Source organism: Semicossyphus pulcher, unplaced genomic scaffold (genome assembly GCF_022749685.1).
Source record: "Semicossyphus pulcher isolate SPU_LCO1_2020_fin unplaced genomic scaffold, fSemPul1.0.p SCAF_11, whole genome shotgun sequence".
NCBI lineage: Eukaryota > Metazoa > Chordata > Actinopteri > Labriformes > Labridae > Semicossyphus > Semicossyphus pulcher.
The window spans coordinates 23,700,558-23,726,906 of NW_027211615.1; the positions used below are offsets into that span (position 1 = coordinate 23,700,558).

At 40.9% G+C, this 26,349-nt stretch overlaps 2 protein-coding genes across 3 annotated transcripts in view; one reads left to right on the plus strand and one right to left on the minus strand.

The window, feature by feature from the left end:
• Nucleotides 1–4,030: 4,030 nt before the first annotated feature.
• On the minus strand, nucleotides 4,031–25,045 carry chrm5b (cholinergic receptor, muscarinic 5b). Its single transcript, XM_069683547.1, has 2 exons — nucleotides 24,866–25,045; nucleotides 4,031–6,899 (listed from the first exon to the last, which is right to left on the minus strand). The coding sequence occupies exon 2, from the start codon at nucleotides 6,829–6,831 to the stop codon at nucleotides 5,290–5,292; it is 1,542 nt and encodes a 513-aa protein (XP_069539648.1). The 5' UTR covers nucleotides 6,832–6,899; nucleotides 24,866–25,045; the 3' UTR covers nucleotides 4,031–5,289.
• Nucleotides 7,454–26,349, plus strand: part of aven (apoptosis, caspase activation inhibitor) — a 46,877-nt gene continuing 27,981 nt past the window's right edge. The window contains exons 1-2 of one of the 2 annotated variants that reach the window (XM_069683559.1): nucleotides 7,454–7,722; nucleotides 12,131–12,302. In XM_069683559.1, coding sequence (XP_069539660.1) covers nucleotides 7,465–7,722; nucleotides 12,131–12,302 — 430 coding nt within the window. In that variant the 5' untranslated portion in view covers nucleotides 7,454–7,464. The remainder of the gene's footprint in view (nucleotides 7,723–12,130; nucleotides 12,303–26,349) is intronic. The other variant, XM_069683567.1, reaches the window with a different exon arrangement.

Below are 26,349 nucleotides of genomic sequence, written 5' to 3' on the forward strand. Positions count from 1 at the left end.
GGCCAGAAGTCAGATACTGTACATTATGTGCCTAAGGTGTATAAATTAACAAGGTGATCATGGGCAGTTCAAAGGATGAAAGAGCTGTGTGGTTGCTTTCAAGATCTCTAGAGTGTAACTGGCTTTTAATAACTTTTAATAAAGCGGACAGAAAGTCCATATTAAAGTCTTAATACAATGTGTCTGTGATAAATGATGACAATGATAAGTATTGATGATAAGTATTTTATAATAACCATTGACAAAACAGTTTCTAGATTTCCCCACAGCTTTTTTGCCGTATCACACGGTCTTCATCAGTGATGTGTGTTTGCTTAGTGTTCATAGAGATGCATCTATTGATCACAATCGTGTTATAACAGAAGTCCCAAAAGTGCAAATGAGATTGTTACTTCTGCTGAGCTAAGACGTCGAACAGCTAAATCTCCATGACAACAGAGCAAACTCCCATTAGCTGATGAAGGCTGTGTTCTTTGGTTTAATCTTCAAACAACTGTGACGCTTTAAGGCAAGGCTTCCCAACCTCAGGGTCAGGACTCCCCACGGGGTCCCTCAATACATCAAAGTGGTTTTAAGATGATTAAAGGGAGTAGAACAAGAGAAAACGTTTCAGGCCTCTAAAGATCCCTTAAATCAAACAATCTGAGAAATTACATTCAGCTTTGATTGCTCACAAGTGACGTCCCCAATGAGGCTGTGCTCGGACACTAGACACCAGTCTGTCTGAAGACGAGGGTGTAGAGCACGAACATCTTAACTTACATCATGTTGGTTTCATCCGGTCCGAATCAAACATCCAATCAGCATACCTTTCCACGTAACTAGCCAATCACAGGGACACTGTACAAACTAAAACATTCCGGTTTCGACATGATTTTTCCATTGGAATGTTCATGTTGCTTACTGCCACTTTAAAACAAGTGTATTTTATATAGAACATTTAACATTTAGCGCAGTTGCGCTACAGAAGGTTTCTTGTTCAAACCCCGGTTGGGATGCACTGGGCCTTTCTGTGTGGAGTTTGCATGTTATCGTGCATGCAAGGTCCCCTCCGGGTACTCCCACAGTCCAAAGGCATGTTCGTTAGGTTCATTGGTGACTCTAAATTGCCCGAGTGTGAGTGGGAAAGGTGGTCTGTCTCTATGTGTCAGCTCTGGCGATCAGTCCTGGGTGTCACCCCGCCTCTTGTCCAGTGACAGCCAGGATAGGCTCCAGCCCCCCGCGACCCTGAACAGGATAAGCGATTTAGTAATATAATGGAAGGACGTTAACATTTTGATACATCAACCTTATTTAGACACATTAATACATGTGATGACAGTATAATTTTAAGGTGTGTCTATCCAAAATGGCTGTTGTTATCTGTAGTTTTCTTGAGCAAACATCACAAGAAGATCAAGTAACAATATGTAATATTTTCATCTTCACTAACTTGGGCTTTCAGACCCAAGCCGTTTTTTACATGACGAAAGCCCAGATGTAAGATTTACTTACCTGCCCAGGGACGCCATACGGAAAGTAGCATTTAGCTAAAACCCAGTGCAATATATGTGTTAAATGAGGTTAATGTTCTTTGTGCATTGTCCCTGCTCAAATCAGGAAACATAACAGGATAAAATAGGTCATGAATAAATTCAAATAAGAAGTTTTTAGCTATATTGAAAGAGGAGAAAATAAGTACATTTATTATAACTTCTGATTTGATTGGTTGAAGAATATTTACAGCTGCAGCAAAGGGATTTACTCCAAACAAACTACAGCGCCCCTGTCTGCTGTAATAAAGGAATAAGCCTTATGAAGCTTGGACTGCACAGATGATGCTTGTCATGTTAGCTTTGGTCTTTTTATGCATGTTGCTGACAATAAGAAAAGTACAGAATATTATTAGACTACCAGAGTTGCATCATCAAACACGGAGCCTGTGGACCTTTGATGACTTCTGGGAAACTGTTCTGCACTTAGCAACAGTCATGCTATAGTTATCTGTGACCTGTTAATCCCAGGTCAGATCAATGATTCGCAACGCAATTAGAATGTTGCAGAGAAAATTGCAGCGGTGTGAACCGGTAAGTTGCAGAGCGTCTGGAGCCGTTGCATGGACTTGTAAAAGATTTGACTTTTCAAATCTCAAAATTCAGTTTTAGAACTGTATGATGTAGCTGTTTCACTTCAGGAAACAGCATAAGTTGGCGTAGGCACCCTGTCTCTGGCGCTGCAGTAGCCAAAGACGGCTCCAGATCCTCTCTTTCCAAACTCTCTGTCTTCGACGTTTATTAATCAGTGTTACAGCTAACATTGTGAGCATGTCACTGTCATCCATTTCTTTATATAGCGATAACAGAAAGGTAGTTAATTCATGTAACCTAGGCCTAATACTAACGTTATATTATTAATTAACATTATAGTAGTAGCGCAGAAGTAGTGGGGTATGTCAGTGCGTCGTTGCTATGGAGACGGTCAGCTGCGTTGCTTTGATGTGAACGGCCCAGTTTTAGAACGTTTACAAACACATGTCCAAACATTCTTTTGGCAGTTGCATCCAGTGTCGTTGCGAATCATTGATCTGAACCGGCCTTGAAGAGATTTGCATTGAAAAGTAAGAAATTAATTAAGGAGTACAAATCAGCTCAGACTCAGCAGACTGGATGTTGAAAATGTTCATGTTGACTTTTTCACTGTTCATATCAGTACACTCAGACTCACTTTCACAGAACGGCACGGACAGACGATGAGCACGGATTCACTCACAAAGCACTTCAGCCTCTGAGCAGCACAGAAGGCACAGAGTTTAGGGAGATAACATTTGACATTACATCTTTAAAGACATAAAAGTGCAATAATTTACAACAGCAGCACTCATCCATCAGAGGGAGTCGACTTAAAAGCCATGTGTCCAAGTTTGGTTGTTTTTTTTATACGGTTATATGACATGAATAGAGGTTTTAGCCATAAACAATCTCATTTGTCTTAAACTTAGGTCGCTGTAAATGCACTGAAGTTTCCAGATTAGCCCTTGAACACAAGATCAATTATCATTTCCAAGAGCCCAGATAGAAAAGAAAACATTCACTACATACTGATATACACAAAGCAATTTACATGTACAATTTGTGAGGTGTACAGGTTCAGTGAAATATGTTCTTTATTCTATAAGTTACCTTAAAATGCGTAAGCAGACAACATGTCCCTTATATACAGTGTGCGTGAGGAATAGAATAAAGGAGGAGTATGTGATGTTTGAAGGAGAGGTTCAGGGTGTTCACTCACATGTTCTAACAGTTTATACATTAGTTAATCATTCCTCCTGCCCACGTCGAGCCTGGAGTTATTCATTATTTGTTTGACTCCAATGTAAGAGATTTAGAAGAACCTTTGTAACTATCAAAAACTAATGAATCAGGCTGTATTAGAAATGTGCTGGAAAGCTGTGAAGCGGTCACTAAACTCATGCACATATTGTGGATTCTGTTTCGAAGGCAGTCTTTAATCATCAGTTTCCCTTTTAATACCACTCAGCAAAAGCAAACACTGGTGTATTTCTGGCAGTAGAATTGACAGCCCTACTAAACTGGAAATACAAAAAAATTGACTGTTAGGCTATGATACATGGATAACTGACTCAAAGAACACTGTGCTAATAATAGATTTAGTTTAATTCTTCACTTTAGATCCTGTGGCAGTGATTTGTATTCGCCTTCAAGATATAATCTCGAAGATCTCAGTTTCGTTCTCTTTGGCGCCACCTTATGGTGATAAACGGTAATAGCGGGAGCACACTTGCCAGATATCCAGACAGTGTTGCATGTGTGACGTTCACGGTTGGCTCCGGTTGTAACTCTTGATTTTCCTGGCTGACGGTCGCTTTCCTTTTCAGACTGTTTGCTTCATCTGAGCGTCCAATTTGTTTATTTTTCTTTGGATTTTCACTTATTGTTGAAGTTGTATCTGTAGTCATCCATCTTTTCTTTGTTTGTTCAGCCATAGTAGATTACTGTTTACTCGCAACACTTGCAGAGAGCGGAAAAGCAGCCGCTTAGCTCCGCCTACCCTCTCTGGCAGACCAACCACTGCTGGCTGATGGATAACGCTTCACTAACTAAGCGCCCGCTTGTGATTTTTTCCGCGAATGGCGCCACAGACGCCCAGTCTGTAATACTGCAAATGCAAAGGCTTTCATCAGTGGGCCATAGGCTCAATCACCATTGTGTTACCTCATTCGGCGATAGATATTGACTTAACAGACTTTCATTCAAATGAAAATCTTAAAGATATCTTTAACATTAAAAAGTATGTTTTTGTTGAGTGCAACTTCAACCTCAATAGTCTTGCAAACTAGTTGTGATGTCACAAAATCATGAGTTATGTCCACGTCTGATTAACGTTGAATCAGTGACGGTGAGTGACAATAGACGGACCGTAGACTTCAGACTGTGACCTCCATCTTTTACATTTGAGTCATGTTACAGTAGGAAAAAATCTCTTTTACCGCCAGTATTGGGAGGAGGAATGATTAAAGCATCCACTAACCCTTTCACTGTACATATTGACATGTGAGCGTTGTAGTCAAAGAGCAGTCCGATCGAGCTTTGTAGTCCTACAACATTGTTCTCATGATGATAGTTTCACAATGGATGCAGCAGAACCGTGAAAAAAACATCTCTTTTATTTCACACATTCTTCTCCCATGATAAAAACCTGCCACATAGGCTACATTACCCGCAATGCAACTCCGCTGCTGACTGTTTCTGGTGGTGGATTCTGAGGCTTTATGCTAGCCGCGGCTAATGAAGCCTCTAACTGCTAGCCTCCAGCAGAGATGAGGAGCAGGCTACAGAGATCAGGTGAGCTAACTTCTTTTAATGTCCTGACCAAAAACAAATGTCATGCTTAAATTTGTAGTCAACAGAATCTAAACTGACTCAAGTGACATCACTTGAGGTAATCTATCAGACTTTGCACAGCTCCCTCTTAAGAACAACTTTTCATACACAGTCGGATGCCAAAAGATCTGTAAACTGCAATGTGAATGTGTAAAATTGATAAAATTAACTTGAAATAATCTCAACACTGTTTGAATATGTTGCCCCTTTCCGGATGTAAATTATCTGTAATAATCCGGAGCGGTGCTTTGAGTGCTTATTTAGGCTCAGCTAATTTTTCTCCAACACGTACTGTACTTCACACAAAAACCTCATGCAGCACTTCATGCTGAAGATGACCACTTAACTACAGGATATATATCAAGAAAATCTGCATTAATTAAATGTCTAAATGCTCTTATGTTGCAGATCAAGTCATTTTGTTGTTGACATTTTGGTTTTGTCCACACCAGTACAGCTTGTCCTCTCCTCTCCTCCTCCTCCTCCACTGGCAGAGCAGGAGCATGCGGAAGGTCTTCTGGAAGGTCTTGTTGCAGAGGGCGTAGCACATTGGGTTGATGGTGCTGTTGACGTAGCACAGCCAGTAGCCCAGGTGCCACAGGGACGTCGGGATGCAACTGGTGCAGAAGGTGGAGATGAGCACCATGATGTTGTACGGCGTCCATGTGAGGATGAAGGCCAGGAGGATGGCGCTGAGAGTCTGTGCCGCCTTCTTCTCCTTCACCAGCACGTTCCTCTTCCTCTTGGTGATCTGGTTCTTCAGGACGGGGTCCATGGGTTTGGAGGTGGTGGAGGAGGCCGGGGAGGCGTTCTTGGTGGGCTGCTCTGCTTCAGGCGGGCAGGGTGAGGGTGCAGCGGTTGCAGGTTTGCCGTTTTTACCCTTCGAGCCTGGTTTGAACTTGTAAGAGATGTGCTTTTTACTGTTCTTCTTTTGAGGAGTGGAAAAATACTGATCCTCTGTGTAATCAGTCACCTGCCCGTTCTTATTACTCTGTCCAACAACTTGCTCTTTGAAAGATCCCTGTGGAGTTTCTATTGACACATGCTGCTCCTCCTCTTCAGACGAGGTGTAGCTGTTAAAGGAAGTGATCTGATCTGCTTTCACCCACGCCTCATCTGATCTAGTTGTAGTTTTAGTGGCATTACTTTGGTTGGATGAGGACCAGGAGGCCTGACTCCGCTCCTTCCTCTCTCTGGTGAAATGAAAGCAAGAATTAATGATAGTTTTTTGTGGTTTTGCCCCCTCTGGAACATTTTCAGTCGCAAGCCCTTGCAGCTCAGCCAGATCTTTGGTCCGTTTCTGCGTCTCCTTGTAGATCCGACAGTAAAGGATTGTCATAACAGAGACGGGGATGTAGAAAGCAGCGATGGCGGTCCCAAATGTGATCACAGGCTCTGTTAGAAATTGGATCTGGCACTGGTCAGGAGGCACTGTTCTCTCTCCTACAAAGTACTGCCAGCACAGAATGGGTGGCGCCCAGAGGATGAAAGACACAAGCCAGGCCAGGCCGATCATGATGGCGGCTCTCTTTGGAGTCCTTTTAGCTCTGTAAGTCAGCGGCCTTGTGATGGAGAAGTACCTGTCAAAGCTGATGACGAGTAAGTTCATCACTGAAGCATTGCTGGCTACATAATCCACTGCTAGCCAGAGGTCACATGCCAGGTTTCCCAAGGACCAGTATCCCATCAGGATATATGTGGTGTAAAAGTTCATGGACAACACTCCTATGATGAGGTCAGCGAAAGCCAAACTCAGCAGGTAGTAGTTGTTTACAGTTTTCAGCTGGCTGTTCACTTTGAAGGACAGCAACACCAACACATTACCAACAATGGTTATCAAGCTGACAATGGCCGACGCAGTAGCAATGGTTATAACCTCCCAAAGGCTGTGGGGAGCAGCCGGGACATGGGACGCGTTGGTGAAAGTGCTGTTAGGAAGATCTACATCCATGGTGCTGAGTTGGTTGTGTTACAGTTGGTCAGAGAGAGGAGTCCTTTTCCAGCTCCATTAAGAGTTTCCTGAGGAAAAAAAAGGAAAACGTTCATTAGACACATTAATCATATATTTTTGTCACATTTTTATTATATTAGAACAAACCCCTATTTGCTGATTTTTTTATTTATAAGAATCTCATTTCCAAATCTGTACTAAAATGTGATTTATTCCAATAAACTGCAAAACTATATGAAATGTAAAGTATTGGAGCCTTTGAAAACTGTAACAAACAGAGCCTTTAAATAAAAAAAACAAAACGTTTGGACTATAGAAAATATGTCATAATTTAAGTGAATTTATTTTTGTATTTATCATGGAATAAAACTGGTGTATATTGCATTGTGGTATCATTTTTATTTATATGTCCTAAAAGGACATTATAGTATATTGTTCAAGCTCATCTAAGTTTTAATAAAACCAAATTGTTGACATTTATTTCGTCCACAGATAAGTGTGACATTTAGTATTTCGGTACTAATGAGACTCGGAACCATCAGACGCCATTTCCTCGTAGGACAAGTTAAGTGTAACACTCACTCCGAACTCTGAGGTGTCACAGGCTAAACTGTCCGGCTACAGTTGACAGCAATGGAGGACAGACCGAACAGAGGCAGAGGAGGCAGTTGGAAAAGAGGCGGCCGGGGTGGACACGACAGCGACAGTCATGGCGGAGAACACCGGGGCAGAGGGAGAGGAGGCCACCACCGTGGCCGGGGGAAAAGAGACCACTACCGCGGTCGTGGACGCGGGGGAGGTGCCCATGCAGCGGAGTTCCATCACCGGGTGAGAAACATGGAAGTTGCGCTCCATCGGTGGCCCCGCTATCCCGCCCTACCAAACCACGATGTAAAAACCACTAATTTTGTTCTAGCGTCACTAAGAAAACGCACACAGTTCTTGGACGATGATGCTAAACTCCCCCTCTTCAAACTCTTCAACTCGGCTTTATTAGCACGAACTTTAGTGTAACTTTTAGCCCCTTTGGACCAAAATACTATGTCGTGGCTAGTGTGAAGTTAGTTTGAATTAATTAATTTAAGCGTCATGAATGCCAACATGATAAACTATTACGTCAGTAAGATAAGATAAGCTTTACTGATCCCCCAAACGGGGATTTACTCGTTAAAGCAGCTCACAAAATAGGCAAATTAAATAAAGTACTGAAGTAATAAAAAAGACAAAAAGTAGGTGGCAATAAAAATATTTAAAAAATATGACAATCTAAATAATAACAATGTTAATACCCCCCCATACTATCAATACAAAAGTTAATTTTGAAAGTCTGTTTTGCTCAATACAAATATATATTCACAATACCATAATACTGTTTGCCTGCAGTGCATTAGAGAGGTTGGTCTATGTCAACATGATCATATGAACACTTCTGCACTGCACATGCTCAATGCATACAATGAGATCCTGTCAGCATGTGATGAGTAAGGGACTAAGGGAAGAATTAAGTATTTTTAGTATATTATAATATAACAAACACTTGAAATGTCTTCCACAGCACTTTAACATTATCACCGTATGATCTGGGGCCTTTGATATGACACTAGAGAGTTCAGCTTAATTTCCACCAGGATGTTCTGTCAGTTGATGCTCTTGCCATGGTAACTACAGAAGTAGAAGAGAAACAATAGGGGCTCTGTGATTGCAATCATACAAATCTCCTTCCATACATAGAGGCTCCTTGATTGCAATCAAAAAAATCTCCTTTGGTGCATCCATAGCTACCACGGGGTTGTTGATGATTATGTTGTGTGTTTGACGTTTGGCAGGGGATCAGAAAAACTGAGCAAAGAGGCACTATTTGTCTGTGTGATGCATCTCATGACGCACATTTCTCTGACAACTTTGTTAAAGCTTTGTGCAACTAAAAAACAAACAAAAAAATGTGACTCAAGTTTAATGGGTTTAGTCATACATTGGGGTGTGCAATTTACATTGACTCCTCTATGAGGCTTAGCTTCTGATCATGAATCAGAGCTATGTGTTAATTAATCTGCCAATTCTACATGTTGCAGTCTGCAGCAGCTGAATGATAGAGATGTTATTTTGTTCCAGTTGGTGCACAGACATTTCCCGACTGAGAATTCAAGGACAGGCTTTATTCTCCATCTGTGAAACCTGCTGTTTTACAGCTTTCACAGTGACATCAGTAGAAAATGGTTCAGGTCAGGAGAAGAAGTCTCGCACATTGTTTCCTCAAGACTGTGAAGGGCAGTTGTTGGTGCAAACATGGTCATGTCCTTGTAGACCAGAATGAGAATCGGGAGCTGTTGTGTTTTTATTTTGTGCAGATCTTTTTAACCTTGCACCTGCAAAAAGAGTGTGCAGACTCTTTTGGGGAATGTAAGAAGTTACACTTTGTTTGTAGAGATCAAGGGCTACAACTAAATATTGTTTTCATCATTGGTTAATTATTTGACATTTTAAATCACTTAATGTCTTTTGATTAACAAACAGAAAACATAAAGATATAAAACACAGCAAATTCTCACATTTAAAGGGGCGTGTTATGCTAATTTTAAGCTTTATATTTCACTCTTTGATACCTGTGTAGTAGCTTAGCATAATTTACAGTTTAAAAAACTTCGCCCCTTACAAGCCCACTTTCTCCTGATTGGGCAGCTTTCCGAAGCCTGCTGAGGCTGCACCTTGTGATGTCACAAAGTGCAGCATCTAGAAAAAACAGTGTGAAACCTGGCGTTCACAGCAGCCTGCAGACTGAGCTGAGAAGCCTGGGGATAACTCCAACATACTTTTACCAACAGATCTGAAACTTCACCCACGTTTAGTCTAGACAGACACATTCTGTACTTATGGATAGCCTATAGCATTGCTAACCCCTGTTGGCCCGGAGCTACTGGGCTCCGACTAGCCAAGCTAACTGCTAAAGCTCCGTTAGCGTTAGCTCGGCTGCTCGCTAATCCGGACCCAAGTACCTCCGGATTAATGTTGCTGAAACAGACCGACCATAAACAAGTACATTGATTTTTCCGAAATCATGAGTAATCGTGATCATGGGAGAGATAGTAATGTCCAGCTTCAATAAAATCCACTTTTATTAACGATTTCAGTATGCTAATGTCGAACATGACCGGTACTTACCTACAAGGTCAACCTACCTAGGTCAAAGGGGATCGATCAGCGCGGAGCAGAAGGTTATATCATGGCAAAAAAAAACACACACACACAACTGTCCAATCAGAGTCCTCCTGTGTTGTCTGTCATCTGTATCCGAGGTGATTTGTCAAATGAGATGGCTGATATCTGTGCACTTGACACAGACGCCGGACGATCATACTCTGCTGCAGTTCATCATTTATATTTATTTTTATGAATGTACAATACATTCAAAAATACATATACATATATATATATATATATATATACATATACAAATACATTAAAAAAACATCAATGTTAATTAGAACACTTAATTAATAGTAATATTAATTGATTAATATTGAATTATTATATTATATATTATTAAATACATAACATAAAACAATATATGTTTTATTTATTTTTTCTTATTTATATCAGCTGATGGAGTATGAAGAGATATTACAGTGAGAATGAGTCAAATACTCTGAATCAGACTGAGAAATTCAATTAATCTCGATATATTGATGATTGGAAACATTTAAATATTTCAATGGAGTTCCTGGCTTGAATGAATGAAAAGATAATCATTAAATATAGTTTAAATGTTTAGAAATATTCTCTCTGTCTGTGTGTGTCTGTCGTCTGTCTGTCTGTCTGTCTGTCTTGTGTGTGTCTCTGTGCATGTGTGTCTGTGTGTGTCTGTCGTCTGTCTGTCTGTCTGTCTGTGTGTGTGTGTGTCTGTCGTCTGTCTGTCTGTCTGTCTGTCTGTCTGTCTTGTGTGTGTGTCTGTGCATGTGTGTGTCTGTGTGTCTGTCGTCTGTCTGTCTGTCTGTGTGATTTACATTGGAGTGAATGGAGCAGTTGAGCGCTACTCTTGTCGGTTACAGGCAGATAAATCAAAAACCATAAGTCCTACTGATAAAGTAGACAGATTGGGAGAAAGAAGACAAGTGTGGCTACAACTTTGTGAAAAATCACTGTTCTACTGTGTAATTTGTGGCTGGGGTCGTCACGGAAAGAGAGAATTTCTGAGAGTTTTTTTGAGTCTGAATAATTAATTGGCCCAGCTGATCTCGGTTGCCGCGGTGATGGTTGTCGGAAAGCCCTAGCAACGACCACAGCTGGTGTCTGTGACAGCTGATCTGAGCGTGATTTCTGGCTCACATTTAGGACGTCAAACTACTGCCATTTCTTCCAAAATTTCTTCACCATCAAGCCAGAAAGGCCTTAAAGAACACAGACATAAGTTTTTGTGGTCCTAGCTTCTAAAATGTGGTAATAGGAGCGAGTTAAAAACAGGTGCAGTTTCGAAAATCCTGGAAAATCCTCCTCCCGATTAACATTGGAGTAAATGGAGCAGTTGAGAGCTACTCTTGTCGGTTAGGGGCAGATAAATCAAAAACCGGAAATCCTACTGATAAAGTAGACACATTGGGAGAAAGAAGACAAGTGTGGCTACAACTCTGTGAAAAAATCACAGTTCTACTGTGTAATTTGTGGCTGGGGTCGTCAGAGAAAGAGAGAATTTCTGAGAGGTTTTTTTGAGTCTGCCCACTTTGTCAGTTAGCTCTGCACGAACATTCCGCAATACACACCCATTATAAATCCTGAATTTTTCCAAAATAACTCACCATCTTTAAAGGGTCACCGTTCAAAAACGAAACATCGTAGGAAAAAAGTTCAAATACAACTTAAATAGACAAGACCCGTGCCTACATTTTAAAGTTTGAATGGTGTTTCTAGGTGAACGTAGGCCAGAGCAGGAGATGTTTGAAAAACGTCGCAGATTTGCGAGTTTTTTGTACCTCGTCCCATTCATTCCAGATGGGAAATTTGTCGCAGTTTTTCACGTCTTACGACGCGAAAAATTAATATTCTGGAGATAAAAATAATAGCACACCGAGTCTGACCGAGCCGCACAGCCCACTAATAATAATTTCATAATCATAATAGTTGCTGAAACATTCTTTCAAACAGCAAATACATGCATTATCAATGCCATGTGATGTTTCTGTCTTAGAGTATTTAGTTTAATATCTTTTGCCTTTCTTACTCCAGATGCTTTTCAATTGCATCAGTGAGCCTGGTGAATTAAAGATAAAGGCCACAGTACAAACAGCTTCTTTATTTTCTATTTTAGGATCGAGATGAGGGGGACGACTTTCAGGAGGAAGCAGACAGGAAGGAGGTGTTCTCTAGGAGGAAACTGGAGTCAAACTGGGACCGTTATGCGGCGTCAGAGAGGAAGGAGCCTGAAGATGATGCACCCACTCAGAGAGGAACAGACTACCACGTCCTGCTTGAGTCAGCAGGTAAGATCCGTTCACGGGAAGATTGAGGAGGTTTGATTTTGACAACCATTTAGTGCCCATTCAACCCACAGCAGGAGAGAGGAGTCAGGCATCAGAGCTTCCAAAAACATTTAAGTGATCTTAAAAATACTCTGTTTTTTGGGCTTAGATTTCAGGACATTGACGAATGAATCAGTAGGAGAATTTTTGGACTGCTTCAGTCAGTTTTTGGGATTGTGGCCCAGTGAGAACGACTGAAATATGAAGCCAACTTTTCTCCCAAAACTCCAAAGTGATAAATACTCAGTCCAGTTCTCATGTTTCCATTCGCTGCTCTATCATCTCGCTTCAGTTTGCACGAATAGTTTGCTCATTTTTACTAGTACGAATCATACCACTACTGGATTAAAGGAACAGTACAAGAGTATTTATCCTTCTTGTTGTATGAATGTCTGTCCTTTTAATGGACTTTAATGGATCTGTATGAACCGTGCTGTCAGACGGTTGCAGAGTAAATCCTTGTTTGTCTCTGTTTGCTCGATTCAGCCTCTGGTCTGTGTTTGTCATCCCCTGGGCTCGGAACTATCTCATCCCCATTAACCATTGATATTTCTTCCACCCAAGGGAGATGAGAGCTCAATGGTGCTGATTTCTTCATGTTAAGGACTAATTAACAGCTATGATGTATCGAGTCACATTTAGCTCCTGCCTCAATTTGGATCAATCAGGCAGAGGGTCGTCCCCAAAAATCTGCGCCATCTTTGACATCTGGGTTTATGGTCGCTTTAGAATTTTTCAATGGAATTTTTCAGATGGACAGACATCAAATGCAATTAAAATAAACACTATAATCTGTATATATATATAATCCATAATCCAAAGAGAGGCTGAAACCCCCGTAAGTGACGGGAACAAACGGCAGCATTCTTACATTTCTGAAGCTGGAACCAGCAATTGTTGGCCTTCTTTGCTTGATATTTTATTAAATAGGCAATTAATTGTCTTATGATGGAATAATTGTTGCTGCTCTAAAACACAGTGCAGATTTATTGGACAGCACGGCGTCTTTTCTGGGCTTTGCTTTGCTGTTATCGGCTTGGCTGAAAATCATTAACATTTCTGCAACGCAGGATCCTGAACGGTCCGCTCCATGAAATCGATTTCACTCTTATAAATCCTCATTAAGTCCTTGTGTGTTCTCCAAGCGGCATGCTCAGGACTGACCAGTGTACGTTAAAGGCTGGTGGTGGCTGCCACTCCACTTTTACAGTGTCATGTGCTTTACATTTTGATTAATGAATGTACAGCAATGCAAGAATCACGGTTTGAAGTTTGGTTGATAAGTAATAATAGGCAGGTACTGGAGCATGCACAGGGAGTTGCAGAAGCACGTTGTCACCACTAGTTGGCAGTGCAAGTGGGTTTGATTAGACCAGTCTAGGTGTGGTTTAAGGATGGGCATTTCAAGCTTAAATACTGTTTGATATTCTCAGGGAACTATTCCCTCCTCCCTTCTTCTTCTTTTGTTATTTAATGGCGGTAAGCAAACAACTTTCAGATACGCTACAACAACCGTCTGACTGTAGTGCTCTTTTTTTTTTTGTGTGTGTATTTTGTAGCTTCATGAGATGTGCTCAGCTGATCAGTAATATAGATCATCTAACAAAGTTCAATTTTAATGAGCAGCTTCTTTTTTTCTGATTGTAAACTTTAAAGTTTTAAGCAGGCTGTGTGTAATGACAAATACATCGAGTACAGTGTTGTTCATGGCCTGAAACTTCTCTCTACTCCCGGACTTTCATGGCATATTTGCCTCTCATTTTCATAAACCTTTTATTTTTGTCGTCTTTTTCCAAGCAACACATCCACTTCTGTCTGTGTGTTACTGAGAAGCTGCATCTGTCAGCTCCACCTGGTTTTGAATGATGGTAGTGACAACTGTGGGAAGTTTACACATTCGTTTTCTGATGTGTGCCATTTTGAAAACTTTCTTACTGACTATATAATGAGGGAAAAAATGAAGATATCACCTGGGCCTCTTGCAGGGCATAAAGGCGGTCTGCAGATACCTGAGTATCTTTGCCTGGATGTGGACTCCCTCTTCTGACCTTTGGATATAGGAAGCTGGGGTGCTCTATTTACATTTGCAACTCTCTACACTAAACAGTTATTAATTTATTAACTGATCAGATAATTGTCAGATTAATAGACCTCTCTTATCATGTACTGATTGGAAAATAAACATGATTAATAGTACTTCCTGTAATAAAGACTGATCTGACCCCTTCCTAAGCGCTCAGTAGTACAAGTAATTACAGCTGTAATTAACTAGGCTGTATAATCTATATTTCCAGTATAGACAATTATTATCTCTATTAATCAATTAGTCACAGTCCAAGGTAATGTCTTCAAATGTCTTGCTGTGTCCAAAACCCAAAATTGTTCATATATGTAGTAAAAAAATAGAGAAAAGCAGGAAATCTGCAGGAAAAAGGAGTCATTTTTTTTGTAAAGTCTTATTTTTCTAACAGGCAAAAGTTTATTATGAAAGTATTTCCCATAAGGAATGCACCATACAGCCTGCCAGCATCAGATCCATCCATTACTGAAGTGTTGTGTTGGTGCTAAAATAGTCTACGGGGTGAATTCTGCTCTGAACTACAGCAACAGTGAGTTATTACACAGGAGTCGTAATGGCAGCGATGCTTGAACATGTTGATGTGAAAATCTGGAGTCACTCAGTCGTCCTTTCACCCAGTCTGCTCCGCTCTCAGCACGACTGAGTGGATTTCATAACGTTCTGCTGCAGAGAAGGAGAGTACTTCACGGTGTTGTGCTTTCAAAGTGTGCAAAATGTTTGGTTTCATATCATCAAGTGGTGGGTTATTTTACTTTGACATGAAAACAGGAAGTGGTCTGAGTATTTAATGCCATTAGTCAAAGTGGGGTCACACCAACACATTGACCTGGTTTTAATTAACAAATGCGGCCGCTGATTTTGTTTCCTTTTTTTACAGCAGTGGGATAGAAGTGAACTGGAAAGCCAGGAATCGAGATTTCACCGTCTTTAAACGAGATCGTTTTTAATAGAGATAGACCGATATGGTTTTTTCAGGGCCGATACCGATTATTAGTAGTCAAGGAGGCTGATAACCGATATTTGGAGCCGATATTCATTTGCAGTAAAAGTTAAAATATTGGCGTCCAAATTTTGAATAATACAAACTCCAACACTTAACTTTGTTTAAATGCCTTTAAGCATATGTTTATTAAACAAACAAACAAAAAGCACAGGGGGTTCCCAGGGTCAGCAGCATCTCTTATAAAGTTAACTGAAAATTTAAATCAATAAATAAATAACTTCCTGAAGTTTTATAAAGTAAATAAAACAAAGTTAAATAAAATTTGCAAAGAAATGAACTCTTATTGGCCGTCAGAGAAAAAAAAAAAAAAAAAGGCCGATGCCGATATCGGCGCCGATAATCGGTCTATCCCTACTTTTTAATAACCCATTTGTGTTGTCTTAATTAGTCCTTTTAAAAGCCTGTTGTGGGTTTAAGACATAGTTTCATTGTTCAATAAAGGTTTAAAGCTGCATATAGCAATATTTGGTGTAAACAGTGGGTCAGATGACCATGTGTTAAAAGTGAAACTGTATTAACAAATGCAGTTTTCCTCAAATCTACGAACTAATTTTGTGGTTTTGCTGTTCTGGCTCACAGCTCTGATCAGTTTTATTTTCAGCCACAACAGGAAGCAGTGAAAAAAGCTCCAACAGCCCACTGTATGGTGCCGGTCCAACACCAAATAACAGCCAAATTTAAAAACTATCTGTTGAACATAATGGAACATTTAACACCTAAGGAGCCACATATTTCCCTCAGGAGTTGGAAACGGAGAGTGGATATTGGAAATTCAACAAGTGGTTACAAACAAAACTCCAGTTGAGTGATAATGTGGATCCGTGTAGACTGGACGTGTAAATAGGCAACTGTTTGCTTGTACTGTAAGTCCACCATATCTACTTAATAAGGTGATAATATGTTGTTTTTCATAGAGGTGCATTCATTAGTTGATTTGTAATAATAATATATTGAAAAGTGATAATGAGAATTAGACTATTATCTGATTCTTTCCTCCTGTATGACAATAAAAAGAATATTCTGGCTTTTGAACAAAATAAGATGTTTAAGGAGATCATCTTGGGTTAGCAGCAAGCTGCAACCTCCGGTGTTGAAAAATGACGACAATGTAGAAGTGCAAAAAAACTGCAGTTCCTCGAGTGGCCACTTGAGGCTCCAGAAACCAAGAAATAACATTACAACAGGTGGGAAAATGCCAATTTTTACAGCAGAAATAAACATGTTTACAGCCTGGTACAAAAAAAGGTTTTGTTATAAATAGCTCATTTTATTGTTCAAGATAACTGTACAGGGGGTGAATTTTTTATAACACATCCGTTTTAATTAAATTAAACCCTTAAATGATAGGGGCTTGCTCACTTGATTGACAGGTGGATCCTGCTGTCTGTCTGCTAGACTTCAACACAGACACACAGACACTGAGCTTAACTTCACCTGTTTGTGTTGTTGGAGACTTTTGGGGATTTTTTCATTCAAAGTTTAGTCAAATAATGTGGCTTGCTGTGTGTTTATGGAACTATCTGGCCGTGCAAGAAGTCTGAGCTCCAGCTTTTTTGTAACCAAAAACTCCCAATACTCCCAAAAAACAAGTGTCTATATTTAGCAACATCTAGCACTTAAATACCAACCGACATCCAGTGGCTGCAAAGCCCTCTCTAGAGCCAGTGGTTGGTTTGTCCCTTCTGGGCCACTGTAGAAACATGAGTGGACTTTATGGAAGAGGACTCCTTATCTCTGTAGATAAAAGAGCTCATTCTAAAACACGCTTCTGTGTTTCTGGTGTTAAAATGAATACATTAACTACATACCAAAACTATAACTAAGATATCAAATGAGCAACTTATGTATGTAACTTAAAATAACTTCAATTGTTTGTTTTATTATCAGCCTTTAAATAAAAAAAACACATTTATTTAGTTTAGCAAACTGTTGCTTGTTGATGTCAGAAGTTTAATAGGTCATATTTAACATGCTATTAAATACTCAACGGGGTTTTAACCTTAAGTATGACACTGACGATCTGTATAGAAACTCGATTTGTGTATTTGAAGGAAGTTACGAGGCCGTTTATAAATCCGTCTGCCTGTTTCAGCGGCTGACTGTGTTATAGGATTGTTGTTTTTTCTCTCTCATCCCATTAGAGATGTAGAGTGTTGCGGCGGCGTGTCTCTCTCCCCTCCTGTTGTAGCGTAAATGCCAGAGGTTCTCCTGTGAGTTGTTTGACTCTCTCTGTGTTTTGCCCACATTGTCAGATTAGTCACGCCGTGCAGCAAGAGGCTGCCGCTCTCCAGAGGATACTTAATTGTACGTGGGAGGCGAAGCTTTCAAGAGTCGTTTTTCTGGCCCAATTAAGGTAGCCGTGAATTCAGGAATTCATCCCAGAGACCTCCCTTCTCCTCCTGGATGGAGTTATTACTGAATGCTCCTTATATCACCGCCACTGTTAGTATCCACGGTGTTGAAGTGTTGGATTAATCTGTTTGTTTTGTTGGCAGGTTTGGACAGGATGTACAGGTCAGATGCTGTTGTGTGTATTTTTGGATAGAAAGGGCCTGGAGCGGCGAGTCTTACGAGATTCAAACTCCCAGAGCAGAGAGGTCGAGAGCTGAGCTTTACCTGCAGCGTGGTGGAGGCGTTAGACGGGAGCTTATCAGCTGATTTTACAACATTTAATCAGATAAGTGCAATGTTATCGGAGTGCTGTGTGTGTGTGTCATAATCTAACTGCAATAATGTTGTCTGTCATAGAAAGAGTCTGTAATATAATGAGGATGTTGCCATGCACTGTTGCACGAACATCCTAAAGCAAAGCAGTTTAAATTTATACCTGAGTGGGTGGAGATCGTTTTGTTTCTGACTTTAAAGGGCAGAAAGAATAAAGTCAGACAGTGTAACTTATCTAAGTTTGCAACTGATCATTTTCCTACACAGTTAATCTGCACATTATTATCAGAGTTAATCGATTTGTTGATTTTAACTAAAAATCCTCCTCTTTCAAATCAAACTTCAAATTAAACCAATGAAGTTTTGCTCAATTAAACACACTGAGGGGGATTCGGCGCTAATGTTTTTCTCTGCCTTGTTCAACAAGTGGTTTATAGCAGTAACAGTGATAAGTGATAGATGTTGCAGTTTTTACAACAGTTAATTCTGACTAAGTTGTTGTCGATTGGATTGATTGGATTTGAAGGCTGTATTTGAAGGCCGATTACATCACAGCGGCGCGTCGAATGCTGTCTCATTTCGAAGACTTCCTTTTGCCGGGGCTCAAAGGATCCATCGGGTGCGTCCTTCGCGGCCCAACGTATCCCGAGATTCTTTGCCACCAATTCAAACAAGATGTCAGACTCTTAAGAAGCAGCTTTTAAATGTAAACGTTTTTTGTTTCAGCTCAGTCGAATAGCTAGTGATACACATGTTTAAAAAAAAAAATAATACAAATTATCTTTAAAATAATAGGTTAAGTTACGTGACGTTCGTTATGCTAGCTAGTTAATCCGCTTGCTACGTGTTGCTAGGCAACAGGAGCAGTGTTGACGCAATGGTAAACGGCGGGAGTAGCAGACAGGAAATCCTCTGCAGACCAGACCGTCTCATTTCAGTTGAGCTTTAACGGCCTACACAGCCTCAGCCAGGTGTTCTGATCACTGTTAATTAACATCACAGCAGACCGTGTATGTCTGCATTAAAACAAGCAGATAAATGTACATGATAAAAACTGCTGATCTGTGGTCACCTGTAGACGCAGATTGCAGGAGAATGTTTTGGTTGCTCGGCAACAAAAGTCCAGTTTCAGTTAAGCTGTGGAACTAGTCCAGTTAGTGGAGCAAAAAATAATCTGTTGTTGATTATTACTGTTTATTACTATTTGCTGCTTGTGTAACTGTTGTATAAAAGCAATATTGCTTAAAGTCATGGTGAAGTGACACATCCCCGGTTATATTGTGCATCTATTTGACAATATAGGCCAAAAAAATACAGAAAAACTTTTTCTTCGTATTCTTCTATCAAAAGCCGATAATTTTTTCGTCCTGTAAAACAAAATATCACGTGTGCTTACGTAAGCTAGGACCAACCGATTTCAACCAATAATATCATGACATCCACCTGTCAATCAATCTGCAACATTTAGCCGCAGAGCACCACAAATGATATGACACGCCCACTTCCCAACGATCAAATCAAATCCCTCTAATGATATGTCCCGCCTGCACGTCCCGTTTCACTCGGAAATACGTCACGATAAGGAAGCAGGATACTCTCGCCGTTTCATCTCGACTTTAAGCCACTGTCTGACTTTATGACTCTTCTCTTGTGCTAATGTAGCACTAATAAAAGTATAAACACTATCATACTGTCACATTTCACAGAAGCAGCTGGGTTTATCTGCTGCACAAAGGAAGCAAAAGGTTCTGTTCTTCAAGCACAAATGGAGCTGAACTTTTCTTTTTAAAGCCCAAAGTCACAAATCTTTATTTGCCTCAGTGGGCTCTACGATCTGCTCAGCATACAGCTCCCTTTATTCTGAGACCCTCAGTTTCTGGCTCACCCCAAAAAAACTTTCAACTGTGAAAAAATTGGAAGAAACGCAGAGGAAGGATCTCTCTATAGTTTCTTGTTATGGTGAATAGAAAGGAAGTAAGGCTGATGAACAGATAACAAAAAAAACAATCAGTGGCATACGTTCCTCTTCCTGCCCAGGAGAGAGGAAACTCACCTGCAAACACCTTCGACGATAGCCTGGTTCAAGAGCTCTGAGTCTCTGCCCACGTCACAGATATTTTTCAGCTATTAAGCTGTGAGCACAAAGTGTAAAATAAAAAAGATAATTCGGTCTGATTATGACCCCTTGGTTCCTTTTTTTTGACTGGCAAGAGCGACTGTTGCTTCACAGCTTCAATGCCAGGAGGAGCAGATGGAGAGAGGCAGCGATTTTCTGGCCGAACAGACGGGCAGGAATAACTATAAGCAAAGCTGTTAGTCACTGAGACTCATGACTTCACGTTCAGCAGCAAATTATTCAAATAAATTAATAAAAACTCTGATTCTAGTATGATGGGAAATGTTTATATATGAGCCACTACATTTAAATTAAAATTGATAACAAGAAAATTAATTAGAGATATGTAGATGAACTGTACAGTTGCATTACAACCAGGCAAACTTCCACTGCTTATAAAGATCATGGGATAGTGTTGAAAGCTCCAGTTACTTATTCCAGTTTGATGAGAGATAGTGTTTGAAATGATATGATCCGTAACTGGGAAATTAAGATGAGTGGTGTCAACAATTTGGATTTAACTTCAAATTTTAAAGTTTCGTATTCTTATTTCTGGTGATTTTTTTCTTTGTCTTTGCTGTTGTTGTTTTGCACTATAAAGCAGAGAAAAGTAATAAAGTACATCCTCATATCAGGCTCAGTTTATGTTCTCTGCCTCCTCTGTGGTACCATCATACTTCTTCTCCACGACATCTCAGAGGCTTATTAGTACTTTTTCCTCCACAGCATTTATTTGACAACTTTGGTATCTAATTACTTTACAGCTACAGATAAACTCTAATAAATTATTCCAGATTAAGATAAGAACTTTTAAGATAAGAAAGATACAATCTAAAAGATTTCAATATTTGTACTCTTGAGCGCCTCCTACTGGTGATAATTATGAGAGCACTCTTCCCAATTTAACCAGACGTCTACGGGAGGCTCCCTTTGTCACGGTTGTAAATCTTGATTTTCCTGGCTGACGGTCGCTTTCCTTTTTAGACTGTTTTCCTTCATCTGAGCGTCGAGTTTGTTTCTTTTTCTTTGGGTTTTCACTTATTTTTGAAGTTGTATCTGTAGTCATCCATCTTTTCTTTGTTTGTTCAGCCATAGTAGATTACTTTTTACTCGCAACACTTGCAGAGAGCGGAAAAGCAGCCGCTTAGCTCCGCCTACCCTCTCTGGCAGACCAAACACTGCTGGCTGATGGAAAACGCGTCACTAACTGGGCGCTGCTTGTGATTTTTTCCGCAAATGTCGCCACAGACACCCAGTCCATAAAAATACAACATACTGCAAGGCTTTCATCAGTGGGCCACAGGCTCAATCACCATTGTGTTACCTCATTCGGTGATAGATAGAGACTTAACAGACATTTATTTAAATTTAAATTTAAAAGTTGGAGATTATCACTTTAAAGCTCCTGTTAGGAACTTTCGGTTTGTGTTGATTTTGGCGCCCCCTGTGGACAAAGCCGCACCTCTTATCTCCTTGCTGATTTTGTCCTGTTCATGCTTACGTGGTAGTTTTCTCTGCTTTCTTTAACAGTCACATGTATCACTCACTTGAAATATTAGCTCTGGGAAACATAAACAAAGGCAGCGTGCAGTTAATCACTTTGTCTGACACCTACCCCCCCGCCAGCAGTTTCAGGCATTAAAATAACTCTATAGAAATAATCAATCTTGTCGCTGATGGTCTGGTTTGCTTTTGTAGCTCATAGAGAGTCATCAGGATTAATTTCAGTCTGTTTCATAACCCGGGAAATCTCCTCACAGGAGCTTTAAATTGAGTGACTTTTTAATGTAGGACTTCTACTAAATGTTTTGAGTACTTCTTCGACATCGGGGGTCTATATTTCAACTCTTTTCATTCTGAGAAGTTCTAGTGCAGAATCCGTCTCTGTTGTTTATATAATCTCATTTATATAACCTCAAGTTTGTTTATGTTTCAGTTTGAATGTTTCTTCTCTTCAAAGTGCTCCGATGCTGCTGCAGTGACTTGTTTTTCCTGCAGAGCATTAAAGTTTCATCTTATGTTTATTAATTAATGACTTACAGATACATGCACAAGACTTACAGAAATTTAAGCCCCCAAAAGCGTCTGCCTTTTAGGTGAATTTGCCTCACCAGTCTATATACAGGTGTAACTGAGATGTTGGGATGTACGGTGTCTGACTTTCTCTGCTGCGCTCAGTTTGATCAGACAGAAGGAGCCTGACAGGGAAATAATTCGATTTGAATCTGAGGTCATTTTATTTCCTGTTATTTCGCCGCCTCCTGGATGTACTGCTCGTCCAAACATCCCAGGTGCTTTTAAATGCATCTTTTCTGACTCTGATTAAACCTTTATGAAACGTTCAATGGCAGGACTTTGTCCGGTCAAGAGGCGAGGACGCTGTGGACCGCTTTCAAGTCTCAAGGATGAAACCATGTCGCTTTTCAAACTCACATATTCCGTGACCAGGGCCTTTTAAAAAGTGCTTTTGTGCAGGAATACTTTCATCACCTTGAGAACATCAGAGCTCATAAAGCAGAGAGAATCTGCGCTGAATGGCGCGTACATCGATTGAATATAAACACAAGTTGCTAAGAAGCCTAGAGGAATGAATCGACTCCTTTGTAGCCTGAAGGTGAGTTGATTTCGTCAGGTCTCGTCTCGCTCCTCGCATTGTTGGGGGTTGATTGTGCTGTTGCTAAGGGTAATGAACGTCTAGTCTATTGTTCTGCGTGTGTGTCCATGTGCCTGTATGACTTGGGGGAATCGCAGGCCAGTTATTTACATCCTAACGCGGTCATCCATCTGTACACATTAACGCAGGGATCAATCCTCCTCCCCCGCAGCCGTAGTTTACCCGGAGCGCTAATGGGCACCTATCAAGCCTCAATCATAATGAGACAAAAGGAAATCGCATTAGAGCCTGCTAACTAGATTGACAAACACAAGGACGTTTTCCTAACTGAGATGAATAGTCCCAATCATGTCATTAATTTCTATGTTCCGGTGTCATTATGGATACTTGATTAGCCGCGAGGAGCGCAGGAGACGGCGTCAAAGCAGAGGAATGAGGCCGCTCCTTTGCGCTGTCTGCACGGGCGAAAAAATAGGAAACAAAGAATTAAAGGGTTGTTGATGATGATGATGATGAAGACAGAGGAGGACGTGAGGCCAAATAAAGCAGCAGAGACGATTTACAGGGATCATCCCTCAGAAACGTCCCCCCGCTTTGATCCTTAAATACCTGCTGCTGTTTGAGCGTCTGCACGTGAACTTATAAGGGTTCGTTTTAGGGCTGCGGCAGCTTCCGTTGTCCCATAAACTCTGGGTTAACGCTGCATCTTTAAATTCTGTACAACCAGGAAGTAGGAAAAGAAGTTCCCAGAGCTACAGGTGTGTGTCTTGGAGTGTCCTGAAACCTGAAAATATTCACTTTACGATAAAAATCAAAAAAGAAAAGTAGCAAATCTCGACTTTTGAGAAAGTTTGCTGGAAAGAAAAAGACCTAAAACAGTTCGCGAAGTCTCACAAATACAAAAATGATTTATTACGATGCAATATATTTCTTCAACTGAACACACAACAGGAGTGTTTATCATCTCAGGAAACAGTCAAAGATGCCCGTCACATCTCCACAGAGCTGGAGCTGATGCTTGTTTTGTCCAATTAAGCGTCTAAATCCAATTATGTCGAGTTAATTATTGAGCTGCAACAATTCTTTGTTTCATTAGTTCATTCAATCAAATGGAAATGAATCTGCGAGCATTTAATTAGCAATTAATAATATTCATGCGTAAATGCTGAACATTTGCTTTGGCATTTCCTGCTCCTCAGATGTGACAGTTTTCTGCCTTTAGGCAAAATGAATCAATGATGAGGGTTTGATGTCCCGACTGTCAAGGATCCGCACTGTTCTGATGGTTTATTGATCAGTCAAGTTATTGAGGAAATGACCTGCAAATAACGTGAACCCAGGAAGATAAGCTTCTTGTTGTGGCATCTTTTTAAAGTCAAATTTAGCTGCAGCAGTTGAAGCTGCAAATTCCCAACTTTGAAGTCAGAGAGAGACAGTTTTTGGCATTTTGTCTTCAAATAGTTTTTCGAACAGTCGCCTGTATTTGTTTTCTGTTTGGTCGAGGTTAAAAACTCGTTCTGAAAAAGGCTCATGGTTTTAATTCCTCTGAGAACACGGTCGTTCAAAGTGTCAGGGCGGCGGTCATGTGACCTGTCATCGCCATGGTTTTTAATGATACCTTTAAATCAAATCATCTCAGTCCCCCTTTCACCTCCCTCCTTTCCCTGAGCACTAAATACACATGCACACACACACAGAGCACCCTCGCACACAAACACCAAACTTATTAAATAAACAATTATTAGATTCAGGATCCTTTTAATATCATAAAAGCGACTCTTTTAAATCCACATCACAGCACTCGCGCCGTAGAGCTCTGAGTGCGAGCTATAAAAGCTCTGCTGACAGCTGATGAAGCCCAGCACTTGTTCCGTGATTCATTAATATGGAAACTCGGGCTATATAACTACTCGCAAATAAAAATTTAATAATGTTAGAATTTATAATATGATTTAAGTGAACAGTCAGGAGGGTCAGTTGACAGCTGCTCCTGCGAGCTGTTTAATTCCCTGCCATGATAGCCACATCAAACAGAATACACACTCACCCTGCGCCGCTCTGACAAACACGATCCTGCAGCGTTAAGCGGGCGAGCGGCCAGCTCTTTGATACACTGATTTTCCTTTACTCCTTCTTCAGTCTGGCACAGTTCTGTCACTTTCTCCTCCCCGCGCTCGTCCTCTCTTGTTCTCCTCTCACAGCTTCACACTCTCCCCCGCTGCCTCGCTCGTCCCCTCCCCTGCTCCCGCTCGCTGACTTTTTTCCCCCGGCGCTCCGCTCTCCAACGAGGTGAAAAACACACTTGTCAAATACAGGTAGGTCATCACAGCGTCTCTCATCCTCACCAGTTGCTAAGTACGAGGGGATGCAAACAAGTTTTTCAGCATCGTGTTGCACTGTATAGCTCCTGAACGCGCTCTTCACTGAGATGGTGAATGCAACAGCTGTTCAGTGTCAGTGTCCATGTGACAGAGCAGCTGAGGTGCCTCGTTGGTCCTCTTCAGACCTTTTTCACAGAAGGGTGAATTACTGGAAACACATCCTGGTCTTCAGCAGCGAAAATCAGGGAAAAATCTCATCAAAGCCTTTTTCTTTTTCTCTGAAGATAATCTCAAGAGCTCGACATCTTCTGAAAATCAATGAAAGCAGCAACAAGTTGCAGTTTCTCTCTCTTTCTGCAAAGTTTGAGCGACTCCACTGGCAAGAAAAAGCGAAGCAGACCGTCTTTGATTCCTCAAGGCTGCACAGATCGAACAACCTTTTGTTTCATGCCGTGCTTCTGATGTCTGCCTCTAACGTCCTCACCGACACGCGGATTCAACCGTGAGCCACCGTCAGGAGAAATTCCCACATGGCCGGAAGCCTCATCCTGCAGCCGAGCTCTGCACTGAGCAACATGTAAGAGGAGGGAGGAAGGAGGTGAGGAGGTGGAGGAGTAGGATGAAGCAGTAAAGCGGGGAGGAGCCGGAGGAAGGGGAGGAGGAGTCGATGTGGGTGTCAGCAGCAGTCAGGAGAGGGCCGATTTGTTTGCCTTTGCATCGGCGGTGCTTCCAGCTGCAAGTCTTCATCAGAGAGGAAACACATTCACACAACTGCCTCACACGTCTCACTCCATGGTGACCTTGTTAATCCCTGTTTGACCGTGCTCCCTCTGTAAACGCAGGGCGAGCGACTGTGGAAGCAGCCATCAGTGATTGGCAGAGTTTTTAAAACTGCTTTCAGACTGCAAAGAAATCTCAGCCGCCTCTATTGTGTGTTTTTGGTTTGACCTTCTCGGTTCAGATAAGCTTCTTTGTGCAGAGGAAGCAAACAAAGTAAGTTTCTTTTGCAAGCAGGTGAGCTGAGGTAGAAGAAATTTAGAGACGGTTAAAATGAAAAATATTCAGTAGAAGGCAGCGAGGAAAGGCTTTCTCTGAGAGAAAATCTGTTGGACTGATCTTAGACTTTTGAGGCTGATACTGTAATCGAATTTTTAAACTTTTCTAAAACTAGAAATGCAAAAAGTAGAGTGCAGATCTGCTGTTCTTGTAA